At 39.5% G+C, this 12,937-nt stretch overlaps 2 protein-coding genes and 1 long non-coding RNA gene across 4 annotated transcripts; all 3 read right to left on the bottom strand.

The window, feature by feature from the left end:
- Positions 1–1,690: 1,690 nt before the first annotated feature.
- Positions 1,691–4,805, bottom strand: LOC124321144 (caseinolytic peptidase B protein homolog). 2 transcript variants are annotated; one of them, XM_046784053.1, is made up of 5 exons: positions 4,438–4,805; positions 3,599–3,684; positions 3,458–3,532; positions 2,937–3,096; positions 1,691–2,838 (listed from the first exon to the last, which is right to left on the bottom strand). In XM_046784053.1, the coding sequence occupies exons 2-5, from the start codon at positions 3,605–3,607 to the stop codon at positions 2,720–2,722; spliced, it is 363 nt and encodes a 120-aa protein (XP_046640009.1). In that variant the 5' UTR covers positions 3,608–3,684; positions 4,438–4,805; the 3' UTR covers positions 1,691–2,719. The 2 variants fall into 2 exon arrangements, with proteins under 2 accessions (XP_046640009.1, XP_046640008.1); XM_046784052.1 differs by lacking the exon at positions 4,438–4,805 and having other exon boundaries at positions 3,599–4,062.
- A 3,938-nt stretch (positions 4,806–8,743) lies between these two features.
- LOC124320746 lies at positions 8,744–10,232 on the bottom strand. Its single transcript, XM_046783628.1, has 3 exons — positions 10,132–10,232; positions 9,706–10,025; positions 8,744–9,609 (listed from the first exon to the last, which is right to left on the bottom strand). Exons 2-3 carry the CDS (start codon positions 10,016–10,018, stop codon positions 8,978–8,980), a joined length of 945 nt encoding a protein of 314 aa, XP_046639584.1. The 5' UTR covers positions 10,019–10,025; positions 10,132–10,232; the 3' UTR covers positions 8,744–8,977.
- Positions 10,233–10,559: 327 nt separating this feature from the next.
- Positions 10,560–11,855, bottom strand: LOC124330309. Its single transcript, XR_006916835.1, has 3 exons — positions 11,769–11,855; positions 11,574–11,651; positions 10,560–11,500 (listed from the first exon to the last, which is right to left on the bottom strand). It is a non-coding gene; the product is annotated as an uncharacterized LOC124330309 (long non-coding RNA).
- Positions 11,856–12,937: the final 1,082 nt, after the last annotated feature.

The raw sequence follows: 12,937 nt of genomic DNA, 5'->3' as shown, positions 1-12,937 counted from the left end.
CGAAGCAGCCAACACGGACACTTCGTCCTTTGCCCGACTCGTCGTTTTAGGGCAGATCCAGGTCTTGCAACGCGACACCGACGGCAACGGCACCACGGAGCCCAATCACAGCACCGAACCAGACCACCTGCCGGATCCCATGCTGGAAAAACTGAGAGCGGCGGCTGCAGCCAACGCAGATTACAGAGACCTTGTTGCGCCCATTTCCAACGAGTTCCCCACACCTCGAGACAAAACAAAGATGTCCGTACGTCGGTATTGGTCCATTAGAGAAGCATTATCGGTCGACAACGGGATCGCCCTATTCGGCCGCCGAATCATCGTTCCGCAATCCGCCCGGCGCGAGTTATTAGAAAAGCTCCACGAGGCCCACCAGGGTACGTATAAAGCGGCGGGCCCGGCAGAAAGTCTACTGGCGGGAATTTCCGATGAGATCACTTTCTTAGTAGAGAATTGTCAACCATGTCAGGAGCGTCTGCCCCATCAGCAACAGGAACCGAGATCCCCTCTTGCGCGACCCCTTGCCCACGCAGGTGTTCAAGGACGTCTCTACGGACCTCTTCCAGTTCGGCCAGCTCCACTTTTTGGGCTGGCAGGGGGTTCAGCATCAATGGCTGGTTTGGGCTGGCCCGTTGTTCATCAATGGCGCCATGATCCGTCCGCCCGTGAGGTTTCTCAGGACATCGTGGAGTCCTTTACCAATCACGGCTTCACGGCGAGGCTTCGATCAGCCAACGGCCCAAAATTCGAGGCTCACGCCTTCCAGTCTGTGTTTCGCAAATGGGGAGTTGTTTGGGTCAATTTTACTCTGTGTTATTCCCAGAGGAACGGACATGCAAAGGCGGCGGTGGCGGCCATGAAGGATCTCGTAGCCAAAATTGCGCCAACCGGTGTCGTGACGTCGGAAGCTTTCGTCCAGGGGATTCTGGAGTTCCGGAGTACCCCCAGAGAAAATAATGGACTCTCCCCGGAAAATATGGTGTTCGGCCATCAACTGCGATCTATCATTCCGGCACATCGTTCTTCCTTCAAGACCCGTTGGCAGACACCAGACAGTTGTGGAAGCAAGAGATCGCCAAGCAGAACTTGGCGCTTCCATTAAATTCCACTATGACGAGCATGCCCGGTACCGACCGTACCGCATCAAATTCACGAGCGGTAGCGTCCTATGGCGTAATCGACCTTTCCTCAGCCCCATGGCGGCGATTCCGGACAGCAAATCAACTCCCACCTGCAAGGCGAGCGGCGATGGAGATCGCGAGTTGAGCTGTAGCCGAACGGGTGCGAACGGAACCCCCACTCCTTCCAACGCAGCAACTGCTCTGGCCACGAGCAATAAACTTCCCTTACCGATTTTACGGCGCGGAGCGCGCGCAAGAAGAAACAGGGTTCATGAGGAGTCAGTTTTAGTTGTGTAGAGGCTGGAAGTGGACGCTGAAGTGGTGTTACCTGGGAAAAAAATTACGATTGCACTTAGCAACCAGACAAAGACATAACAATTTCACACATTATCGAGTCAGATGAGCATTTTCTACTAATTTTGATTAGTATTGGCTCGTAAAATATATTACATAAAATTGATAATGAATCGTACAAGTCAAATGTTGAAGTGGATACATCGAGGGATTGGGATGCGAGAGGACCGAGTTTAGATCCATGCATGGGGCATATATTTGTTTCCCTCATTTTAATTTCTTTGTTTTGACATCCATTTGACGTTCATTTTCGGACGTCAAATGGAGTACCAGTTTGGACGTTCATGGGATTGGACATTTTGACGTCCAAAACAATAAAAATAACATCCAGCCCAAACAGTGTGGACGACTTTGAAACGTCCTATGGACGTACGTGTGCTAGTAGGGAATCAACGTAAGTCGAATGCGAATGGTATCCAATATTTTAAGCCGGCTATTTGGCATTAAGTCTTCGTACACTTCAATCGGAGCATTGTTCAGTGCTAGATGAATCAAATCGATTTTAGCTAACGCAGGGGTCGACATATCGGTATAAAGCGCTCACTCTACCCGTGGAACGGCGGCCTCCAAGGTGGAATATTCTGGTTTACCTATCTAAACAATTCTTCTTACAGATAGCTGGGCAACGGAAAGTTTGTTCTCAACACACTATAATAAGAGCATCGTCATAGAAAATTTCCAGGATGCAATTCTGGGAGTAGAGTGAATACTAGACTTCGAATAGTTAAGGTAGAGCTAATTGAGTACAATTAGAAAATTTCTCAAGATAGCGTAACGATTGATGAGTATTTGGAATTATATGAAATTAGAGAGACCTTAACTAAGTTAAGGAACCAACTCACCATCCCAAAAGTTGTTTACAAGTTCTTTTGTATTCATAGGGGTCGTGGGAATGGCTATCGATCGTCACTCAGTCATCAAGATGGAGAGGATTCCGTTACTCACAGAATTGCTATTTATTAGTTAGGTATAGAAAACCTGAAGGTGGCGAGTGGCATAACCGTCCAAAGAAGGAAACCCGTTTTTATTTTGCTTTTGTGTCAAATGGCAGTAGACATCAATCGTGCGATCTCGAACAATTTTCTACTTGTATGGAAATTTCGGGTCTAGATGAGATTACTAGATGGCGTGTGCCATCTAGTAGAGGTACAGTCGAGTCCATTGACATGCGCGGGGGGTCCCTTACCCTACGCGGGAAAAAATTTAGCGTTGCATTGAGTGTACGAGGCGCGAAAGGTATTTTCCTACCGTTCTTGGGTTGGGTAAGAAAATAGAAACCCAAGAATGGTAGGAAAATGGATGGGACGAATAGTGAACTCGTCAAATTCCCGATATATGCAAAGAGATAGGGAAGGAATTTCGGCTACAAAAAGTAAGATGAGCATATAAAATATATAAATATAAAATGAATTTTCAACATAAAAAATCTAACGATGAACGTCAAAAACCCGAATATTCTACCTTCTTTATCACTTTGTGTTCGTTGTTTAGCTGCTACTTCAGCTTTGTGACGAAGTTGTTGTGCATGATTGGCGATTTCATCATTGGCTAAATTTGAAGTCATAATGAAAATGGAATCTTTGCAAAATATCGTTTTGCCTCTTCCGTTGGTAATTCTTCCCTTTAGAAAATTAGGAATAAATGAATCCATTTTCGTTGCACAAACTTCCCGATCGGCAACGTCTCCTAACCTTCTATGTATCCCTAGGATTCGTCTTGAGACGTACGGTGCTCGCTCTTTCAGTCATGCCGCTCCGACGCTCTGGAACAAACTACCGGAGGATATTAGGGCGATCAATTCTATGTCGTTGTTTAGATCTCGTCTCAAGACGCATCTCTTTAAGATAGCATACATGTAGTTACGCAAGTTTGTCTCTGCCCAATGTAAGCGCTTTGACCATTTCATGAAAAAGCGCTATATAAATCCTGTAATAATAATAATAATAATAATAATAATAATAAACAGCTAGTCCAAACCTTACTTCTTCAAATAGCTGGAGTAAAACAGTCAATACATCAGGATGTGCCTTGTCTACCTCATCAAGTAACACGACAGCCTAAGAAATAACAAACAACCGTGAAATATTTTATTTTTATAATTAATGCATAAAAAATTTGGTTACGTAGGACATTTTTCAAGTTTCTTTGTCAGCTGTCCACTTTCTTTATAACCAACATAGCCAGGAGGAGATCCAATTATTTTGGAGACCTAAAAATAAAAAATGTCAACATGATCTGAAACAACTAGATTCCTTCTGGCTAAATCTTCTGGTCTAAGCTTGCAAAAAATAAAAACATAATTGTTAACATAGATGACCGAAATGGTTAGTGTAATGGATTGCAGTTTCGCCTGCCACTACGAAGACCGTGGGTTAAAATCTCAATGAAGTTGTAGTTATTAGTTATCGAATTAAAAAAATTTAATTTAATAAAGTGGAAATTGTTCACAAAATTTATCGGTAAATTATTAACTGCTATAAAGGACAAAGAAGCTATAAAAAAACATATCAACTTGAACATTTGATATTTAAACGCATTTAGCACTTCTTGGGTTTTGCGGCTTTATAAGATGGACGAACAAATAGAGTTGGCTTTGGCATAAAGAACTTCAAAAGCTATATAAACTGTGCTAATTTCAAATTCTTTTACTATCATTTAATATAGTGAATTTCGAATTAAAAATTGACTTTATTATTTTAGCCCATTTTCTCCCTTCTATCGCATCCCGCGGTGTTGTCACGATTTCTCTTTTATTTTCGTAGGAGGGCTAAAAATCCCCAACTAGAACAAAGGGAAAATTTTCCCACCTCCGAAAAAAGACAAAACAGAAAAAATTTGTTGTCCCCCCGTCAAAAATTTGAATTTTGGGAACGCCGCGAAAATCAAATTTTTACACAAGGTTCTCTCACGCGTTCCCAAACTTTGAAAAGGTACTGTATATATTAACATAACATCTACATACCATAAACTCTACTGGGTTTGTTGTTTTTATCATCTTTTTTTGCACAATGTGCACCCATGATGCCAAAAGGAATAAACGACATCACACACAAATTTTCATTTAGAGAGATGTAACTGGAATGCTGAAATCTTCGGCTACTGTAGTTGTTAAATAAAAAACTGTATGGCATTAGAGAAGACTCTCGCCCCTTATAAAAAACTGGTAAGACTGTTTTTTTGGAAAAATATCGAAATACCCTTTAAACGTTTTGAAATTTTGCATTTTTGTTAAAAGTTCTTTTAACTCTTTCTAGAAACAACTTTATGATGAAACTTCTCACAAAACTTCCAACGCAAGTTGCAAGATCGTCATCCCGCACAGGATTTATCTCAATTTGATAACACACTATATAGGCAGAGTAATCATTATCATCTTGTATTACAGGTAGAGTAATAGATAATCATATCTATTGCCGGCCTGCTGCAGATTAGTAGATAATCATATCTATGAAATGCGCAGCTTTGTGCACAGCCTAAGTAACCTTAAATCTTGTAATAAGTTTACTGTGTCACCCTTCTCAACATATTCTTTTCCACCCTATCTACGACCTCTTCTCCGTCTTTAATTACCTTTTTTGCGGTAGACAGTCTCAACCAAAGCTTAGGCCGCGCATAAACTCCCGTTGCGTTCTTGGGAGGACGGCAACAATGTACAGAGACAGAGACAAAAGACCATTCTCAACCAAAATCGTCCAGTTCTTTCATGTCGCCAATTGTTCTACAGTACAGTACCCACCAAGCAATTAAGAACACCCCCCTCGTTTTGCGTGTATTCTTATGACGCTACGTGCCCCGCAAAAACTCGAATGACTTTTTAACGGCTATAGATAGAATTTTTCCCGATGAGAAGAAAGAACGATCGATAAAACATACATACATGACATTTGTGTAGGACTTGCCCCCACGTCCCTACACCTCGTTTATAGATTAAGTACACGCGCGTTTCCCTCCAAAAACTGACTTTTTCACAAATAAAAAAAAACTTTTCTTTATGCCAAAAGTTTCGGCTTCATTTACTTAATAGAATCGTGAATTTATTTCATTGAAAAAATATAAGACCCTTTCCTACCCCTTGAAATTTGCTTCCTCCAAAAATGAGGGGCAAAAATAGGATCTTCTCCTCCAGCCACTAGAGGCGCTGGCAAGTGCGCTTTCTAGATAACAAAAACACCAAGATTTTAATGGCGGGACTTAGTGAATGATAATGTAAGATGTCTTGGTTGAATTTTACTTACCAATTACAGTCTTATGAATAATTAGACGTTGAGAACGTGAGACACCCAAAATTTTAAAAAAATATATTAGGGTGATTAAAAATCGTTGCAAAGCCATAATTTTGCCATACAAATATTGGCCACATAGATATCTAACTAATTTAGTAACTCGGAAATACAAAAATTGTATGTGCATTAATTAACTGTCGTTTTGCTATTGAAAACTCAAAATTGAGTTATTTGCATTTTTTTTTTAAATCTGGAACGCGCATATGCCAGCGCCGTTAGTGGCTGGAGGAAAAGTTGGGTCATTCCATGGTAATTAAATTTTATTTGTCACTGTATCTCACCGATTTTGATGAAAAAAATAATGTTGTAAGTCATGGTTATAGTCATCCGTGAAAGTTTCTTGAGCAGGCAAATGGCTCTCTATGTTTTAAGTTTAATTGGACGGAAGGGATACTACAGTGCCAGGTGCCTACCGTATCCCCAATATTTTACGCCTTTTTCTCTTTTTCTTTCTTAGATAAAGGAAGAGAAGAATGGAAGGAAAACAAAAGGGAATGCAACATTGCCATCACTCTCTAAAAAAGCATTTTCATGAATAAAACTGTAAATGTAGACAAAAGCGTAGGTGACAAAAGATATGAATTTCGTAGTCAATAGAAATACAACTGGAGCGGAGAAAATGTCATTGATTTCTGACGAAGCTCGGCAGAGGCTGTCAAATATCTTGGCTCTTTGTCTCAATGTTTTAAAGTTTTCGTCCCTACACATAAAAAAATTGAATTTGTCATATCAATTATTATCATTGAATTATTACATTAATTATAACTTTTAGATAGATTGATGTGTTCACTCGTGTACTCGTGTACTAGTTGTCGCTTTTTTTGTTTTTGAGCCCCCACTTCTTTATTTTTCAATAGTTTTTATCCCCGCTAGGCTTTAAAAAAAGAGGAAAAAATTAGCTATTAAAAGCGTATTTTTAGTTTCTGACAATTTGCTTTGTTTGAAACCAAAAGCGCTTTGAAAATGAAGGAGGGTTGGTCGATTCGGGGGGCAACATGCTCATGTATGCGGGGTAGGATGGCCCATGTTATTCTTACGGGCTAAAAGAACACCTGGCGACGGCGTCATCAACTAAATTTTCCGAAAAATATTCCCTCCCATCTCTAACCCAGCAACACAAGTTGCCCCGAGAAAAGGTTTCTTTGTTATTATTGCGTTTTCAAGCAATAATTTTGTTAATAAAAATAAATAAAAATTGGTTTCTGAAAGAGGAAAGAATTTCCTTTCAGAAATTTATATTATACAAGTTTTAAGTTAACTAGGGAAGTCCACAAAAGAAAAAAGAAAACGAAATGGACGACACGATTTAAGGGCCAAAAAATTTTTTTAGTTGTTGTTTCCATACTACATGGACTATTTCCGTAATTTTTTTTTAAAGATGCGCATTATTAAAAACTATAACTGGTAATTTTAAAAATGCAATCCCTCGGTCGCAAGAGGACGAAAAACGCTGGGTGCCAAGTTACCTACTACCTTAATTGCCCCGTTCTCCCTAAACAGCGAGATAATAAAATCTCAGCAAAGCGAGACATTTGTGTTACAGAAAAAAGTATAAGGACAGTAACTGGCATTATACTTTATCAGTTGATAAACTCTCTCCCACATCATTGGAAAAAAATGCCATTGTTACAACACTTACGATCTGAAAAATTGAAATCAAGACGAACCACCAAGTGATGCGATGCTTAAAAGAGAAAGTGAATTTTGCAAATTTTTGGGTTGCCAAATCTTGTTCTATTGTATAAGGAATCATGCCACAGGCTTGAAACAGGCTAATAAAGGGTGTAATGGTTCGAACACAGACATGTTCAGAAACTGTTTTGCTACGGAATTATATACGACCGGGACTGATGCATGGAATAAGTTCTAACGACAATTCTTTTTATATGCTTCTGCATTTGAAGGTATCTTTTATTATGGGCTGATGTAACCATGGAAATGAGCCTGTTTGAATTATCTGTCTACCACAACAGAAATGCACTATAATATGTGATGGTTTTCGTAATAATGTAGTAATTAGTCACAAAAGGGCAATAACTTGTCGTATCTTGCCTGTTGTCTATGGATGACAACTGAATTATTAAAACGCATTACAGGGTAGTAGTAATGTTCACACATTGTGACGCATATCTCATGTTACAGTTGTAGTTTAGATCAATCACCGGTAAAAAGGCTACATCAGCTTTGCATGCGACATTTAGTAGCCTAATTGTACTAAATGTTTTTAAAAGCAAACAGTGGAACTGAACTGGCATAACCTTACTCGTGATGTCTTATGGTAATTCAAAGTCTGATCAAAGTAAACTTTCGCTCAATCTTGCGCTCAATGGATTTCGCCTTTAATTGTAACTTACTAATAGACGAAGACAAAGATAAATCCATATACCAATAATCAAACCTGTCAGGCCGGCATATGTGTGCCACTCTTTACAAGTAAACAATTAACATAAATAGTTAGCTATGACCATAGTAAAAACGGATTTCCATATAGACAGAGCTGGACCAAAGAAACAAAGCAAGCCACCTGGCGATGAAAATTTTTTAGACGGAACTATCCCGGATTGCTCTTTTCGCTGTTATGAATGAAAGCGAAAGAAAAAGAAAATGGGTGTAAGAGAAATTCGGATTTCGGGATTGAGTTATTTATCCATTACAACACATTTTTGCATTATCTAGATATTTGATCTCAGAGTAGCTAGCTGTCTGAAAGGATTGAATCATGGGTTGAAACGAATTAAAAAATAAAATAAATGTCATTGGCCAAGCGCTGTACAAGAAAACGGGTCATTTGTCGTTTTGTAGAAAACAATAAAACAGTTTTTGTAATAAACTTCCGTAAACTTCATCAGGCAGCCATGATCCAACCAATTCAATCGTTCACTTCACTCACTCTTCCTTGACTAATTCGAGAGCACCTATATTAGGTACATGATGAAGATGAAGGAACACCTATCAGCAAGTAAAAAATCCACAACTCACAGTAGATTCTCGTCCAATTGTGTATTTAGAACCTTTTTGCTGAGATGACATTTAAGCAGGCTTATAGAGAAATTTGTGCACTTAGTAAGGAATCGGATTTGTATAGCCTGCTAGTGTGATTTGAATAAGTGAGGGTAACAATAACTAGGCTAAGGGAAACATCCAGTGAGGGAAATGTTTATACTAAAACCGAGGATAAAGTTAAGATAAATTATCGTTATTAGCTCGCACCGGATTCGTTTATCGGAATATCTGTACTTGTCCTCCATTTCGACAGTTGCCGATCCGGAATGAAGAAGACGAGCCATCTTCATAACGAAATACAACTTCGGTATTGCTCTGAAATTTGGGGATTCCAGATCCGTTGAATTCGAACCAACCGTCGTTATTCCGGTGGCCTGTCACTCCAGCCGCAACAGCTGACGAACTGATCCTACCTCCGGTGTTAACGACTCCAAGGATTACGAAGTAATTATTAGTAGTTTCGGAATTGGGACGGTAGTAGCAGATGGCATCATTTCCATTTAAAGGGTTTCGGTTGGTCAATGAAACACTGCAATCGACGATACCGGGCGACTGGTTCGAAGTGGCTCGTCGCCAGGTCTTGCCGATCATGTCCACCCCGCAGGAATCGCTGTTCAGGTTGCAAGTGCTGGCCACAACGGCATCAATCGGTCCGTTTCCGCAGTCGATCCGCAAGACTTGGCCGCACAATCCTTGACGCCACTTGAGGTTTCCGAGTGCTTGCGATTGTCCAAGAGCTATCGCGTCGGTTACCGCGTAATCACCTTGCGGCATTTGACATCCGCCAGCATCAGATTGCTCCGCCCAAAAAGTGCCTTTGACATTACGATTGCCAGAATTTCCATTTCCTAAAAAAATTTGTGATTTTATTATATTTATTGTTGTAACACTTTGTAACCAGAGATATTCAAAATGGTTTTAAATCGGGTTTAAAATGTACATACCTGTTAGGAATCCACATACGCCTCCGCCACCGCTTGTCTGTTTACGGGGAGGGATGCTTGATGCCTTTTTCAAATAGCAGATTCCATTAAAGTAACTAAAGTGGTTGCACCCATTTGTGTTAATACAAAGGCCGCCACATTGGTCACCAGAAACCCCTTGATTTCCGATATCATTGCCGGGAAAGTCGCAATCATATTGCCATTTAACTTTGCCCCCGTCACCGTCGTTCCACGCCTGTGCGTCCGCTGGATCAAACATTATCGACAGCACAACGAAAGGAACCAGAATGCATACGAGAATTTTTGAAATCATAGTTCTCCTGTAATCAAATAAGAAAATTATATAATTATGTCTTTAATGAAAATTAACTGCTTTTTTTTTGTTTTTGTTTTTACTCTGCATACATAAAAATGTGGAGTACGTACCTGAAAAGCTCTGATGAGAGGCTTACTTGTGTGTATCAATTTCAACTTCTAGCTGTGACTAGAAGAAGCTAGTGACTGTCTTTTGATTTCGAGGGAACAATCCTTTTATACACTGTCAAACTTTTGCGAAATTTTGTGTCCCGCCCTAAAAGCTGCGAGAACTCGTCACGGGGTCATGGGAGCTCTTCCAGGAAATCAATCAGGACAAACAATGCTTTTTTTTTAATTGAAAAAACCCCAAAAAAAAACAGGTTTTGGGGGATGTGCACTTTAATCAATCTAAGGATCGGTCGTTTACCCCACCTAACTACGGTAGGAGCTGGTAGGAGTTTTAACCTGTTTCTTAGAAGATGGGACGATTTTCTAAATGGTTGGGGACGCAAAGAACGTGAGAAAACCTGGTCCACAGCAGTGTGTACCAAGACTTATTACAAAACATTTCGAAACTTTCTCATATGTAAATAAGAAGCAGATTCTATTAAATGCACTAGACGATGGTGTACTGTTTGTGTGTGTTAATTTTGTTATGGGTGAGAAGGGACATCTAGTAAAATTAATCAGCGCAACATATTCAAACGTAACGGGATTTACAGATATCATCAGTTGGTATACGCAACCTAGAAATTTCACGGAGGAATATCTTAAACTATATAATGGACTAACAGCAATCTACAATTGTTGTCTTTCTTGTTTTTGTTGCAATTCTTTTTTGGGGCACCGAAACAAGAAGAGCCAACGATGTTCTCCACTGGGGAAAATCCACTGATGGGTTTTCCACACAAATTATGGCTCGGGGGTTTTCTTCTTGTTGTATATCTGCGTTTCCCTTAAGTCATCACCAATAGTTAGTCGTCATCGGACGCCAAAAAATTGATTTTGTGGCTAAATAAACACATCAACCTGGAAAACATTTTCAAAAATTCAAAAAAAAAAAAAAAACTAAATACTAAGACGAAAACAAATAAATGGGGTGAATCAGAGGGTACGAGGGGAGCCGCAAGCTTGCTTCTTATATGCCGCTATAATGATATTTTTATCATAAGGTTTTTAAAACTTTGACGTCTGAATTAAGTCTGGTTCATTTTTCCGTAAAACGTGATGAATGATGATTTACTGATCATGTAACTAATTTTGAAGCAGGATGACCATATATGTCACCACAGCGCCTGTTAACTATAATAGAGCAGTTTTTATTTAGTACAGTGGAAACAGACAGAGACTTATCCAAATGAATAGCGCGCGCAATCAGATGAAACGGAATTTTGGAAATATTACTTACAGCTGGAATAAGATGCATCCCAACCTTAAACAGTCCAGCTGCCGTCAAACGAACACGGTCTTCATCAATTTGAAGCAATAATGTCATCGCCTATATAAGAATTAACCGATTAGGTTAGTTTATAACTATCCTGTTCACATAACGTTAGTTATGCGAAACAGACCTCAACATTATCAGTCAATTTTTGAGAGAATCGTGAACGTGACATTACAGCGGACATTCTCTCGCGAAGGAGTCGAACCTAAAAGCGGAAACAGATTGATAGATCTATTAGAGCATTTTCAGAAAATACAAAATTTCCGATTATATGAATAATAATAATAATATAGACTAGGGAAAATTTGAAAAGACAAGAGACCTGATTAACGGGCAGGTCGGCGGAGGCGAGAATGACTAATATTCGGCACCAGTCCGTGATGAAAACCAAAGGGAACGCAACATTGCCACTCTCTAAGACGGCATTTTCATGAATAAAACTGTAAATGTAGATAAAAGCATGGGTGACAACGGATATGAATTTCGTTGTCAATAGAAATAAAACTGGAGCGGAGAAAATGTCGTTGATTTCTGACGAAGCTCGACAGAGGCTGTCAAATATCTTGGCACTTCGTCTCAATGCTTTCAAGTTTCCGTCCCTACACACAGGTCACGTTGAATTTTTTGCCACATCAAATGGATGAATAATTTGTTGAGAAAAAAGTCATTGAATAATTATATTTTACCTTTTATTATTCATTTGCAGTTCATTATCCTCAGTCATGTCAGAGTGGATGACTAAGAGTTGTATGTAATGGGCGATTATGTAATAGCATAAATATGATAAAAAGAATGTGCAATCTATCATAATATAGATTAGCGTGAGCATAAACATCACACTCGTTATTAACAGAATGTTTGAATTTGCTAATGATGAGAGCGACTCAAGTGCAGAGATCGACACAAACAACATACCTATAGCCTATAATAAAAATAAGAATGTTTAAGTTACGCGCATGTCATGAATTACAATTCCCAAAAAATTCCTTTTTAAATCTGACAAAAACAACTCACCGGTATATTGACTAGAATAAATCCGATAATAAATCGTGCCGTAATAGAGTTCCTGTTGTGCTGTGCAAGATATTTTTCTCCAAAAAGGCTCTCGACTTCTTGCACAGCTTCTACCGCATTCCGCAGTCGACGGAATCGCAACACGATACAGCGAGATAATAAAAGCTCAGCAATGCGAGACATGTGTGTTACAGAAAAAAGTATGAGAACCGTGACTGGCATTGTTTTATCTGTTGATAAACTGTCTCCCACATTATTGGAAGAGCAACCCATTGCCACAATACATAGGACCTGCGAAATTGAAATCAAGACGAACCACCAAGTGGTGCGATGCTTAAAAGAGAAAGTGAATTTTGCAAATTTTTGGGTTGCCAAATTTCGTTCTATTGTATAAGGAATCATGCCGCAGGCTTGAAACAGGCTAACAAATGGATGTAATTGTTCGAACACAGACATGATCAGAAACGGTTGCTACGG

This window comes from Daphnia pulicaria, chromosome 1, assembly GCF_021234035.1.
Source record: "Daphnia pulicaria isolate SC F1-1A chromosome 1, SC_F0-13Bv2, whole genome shotgun sequence".
Classification (NCBI taxonomy): Eukaryota; Metazoa; Arthropoda; class Branchiopoda; order Diplostraca; family Daphniidae; genus Daphnia; species Daphnia pulicaria.
This window is presented reverse-complemented; position numbering and strand designations above follow the sequence as displayed.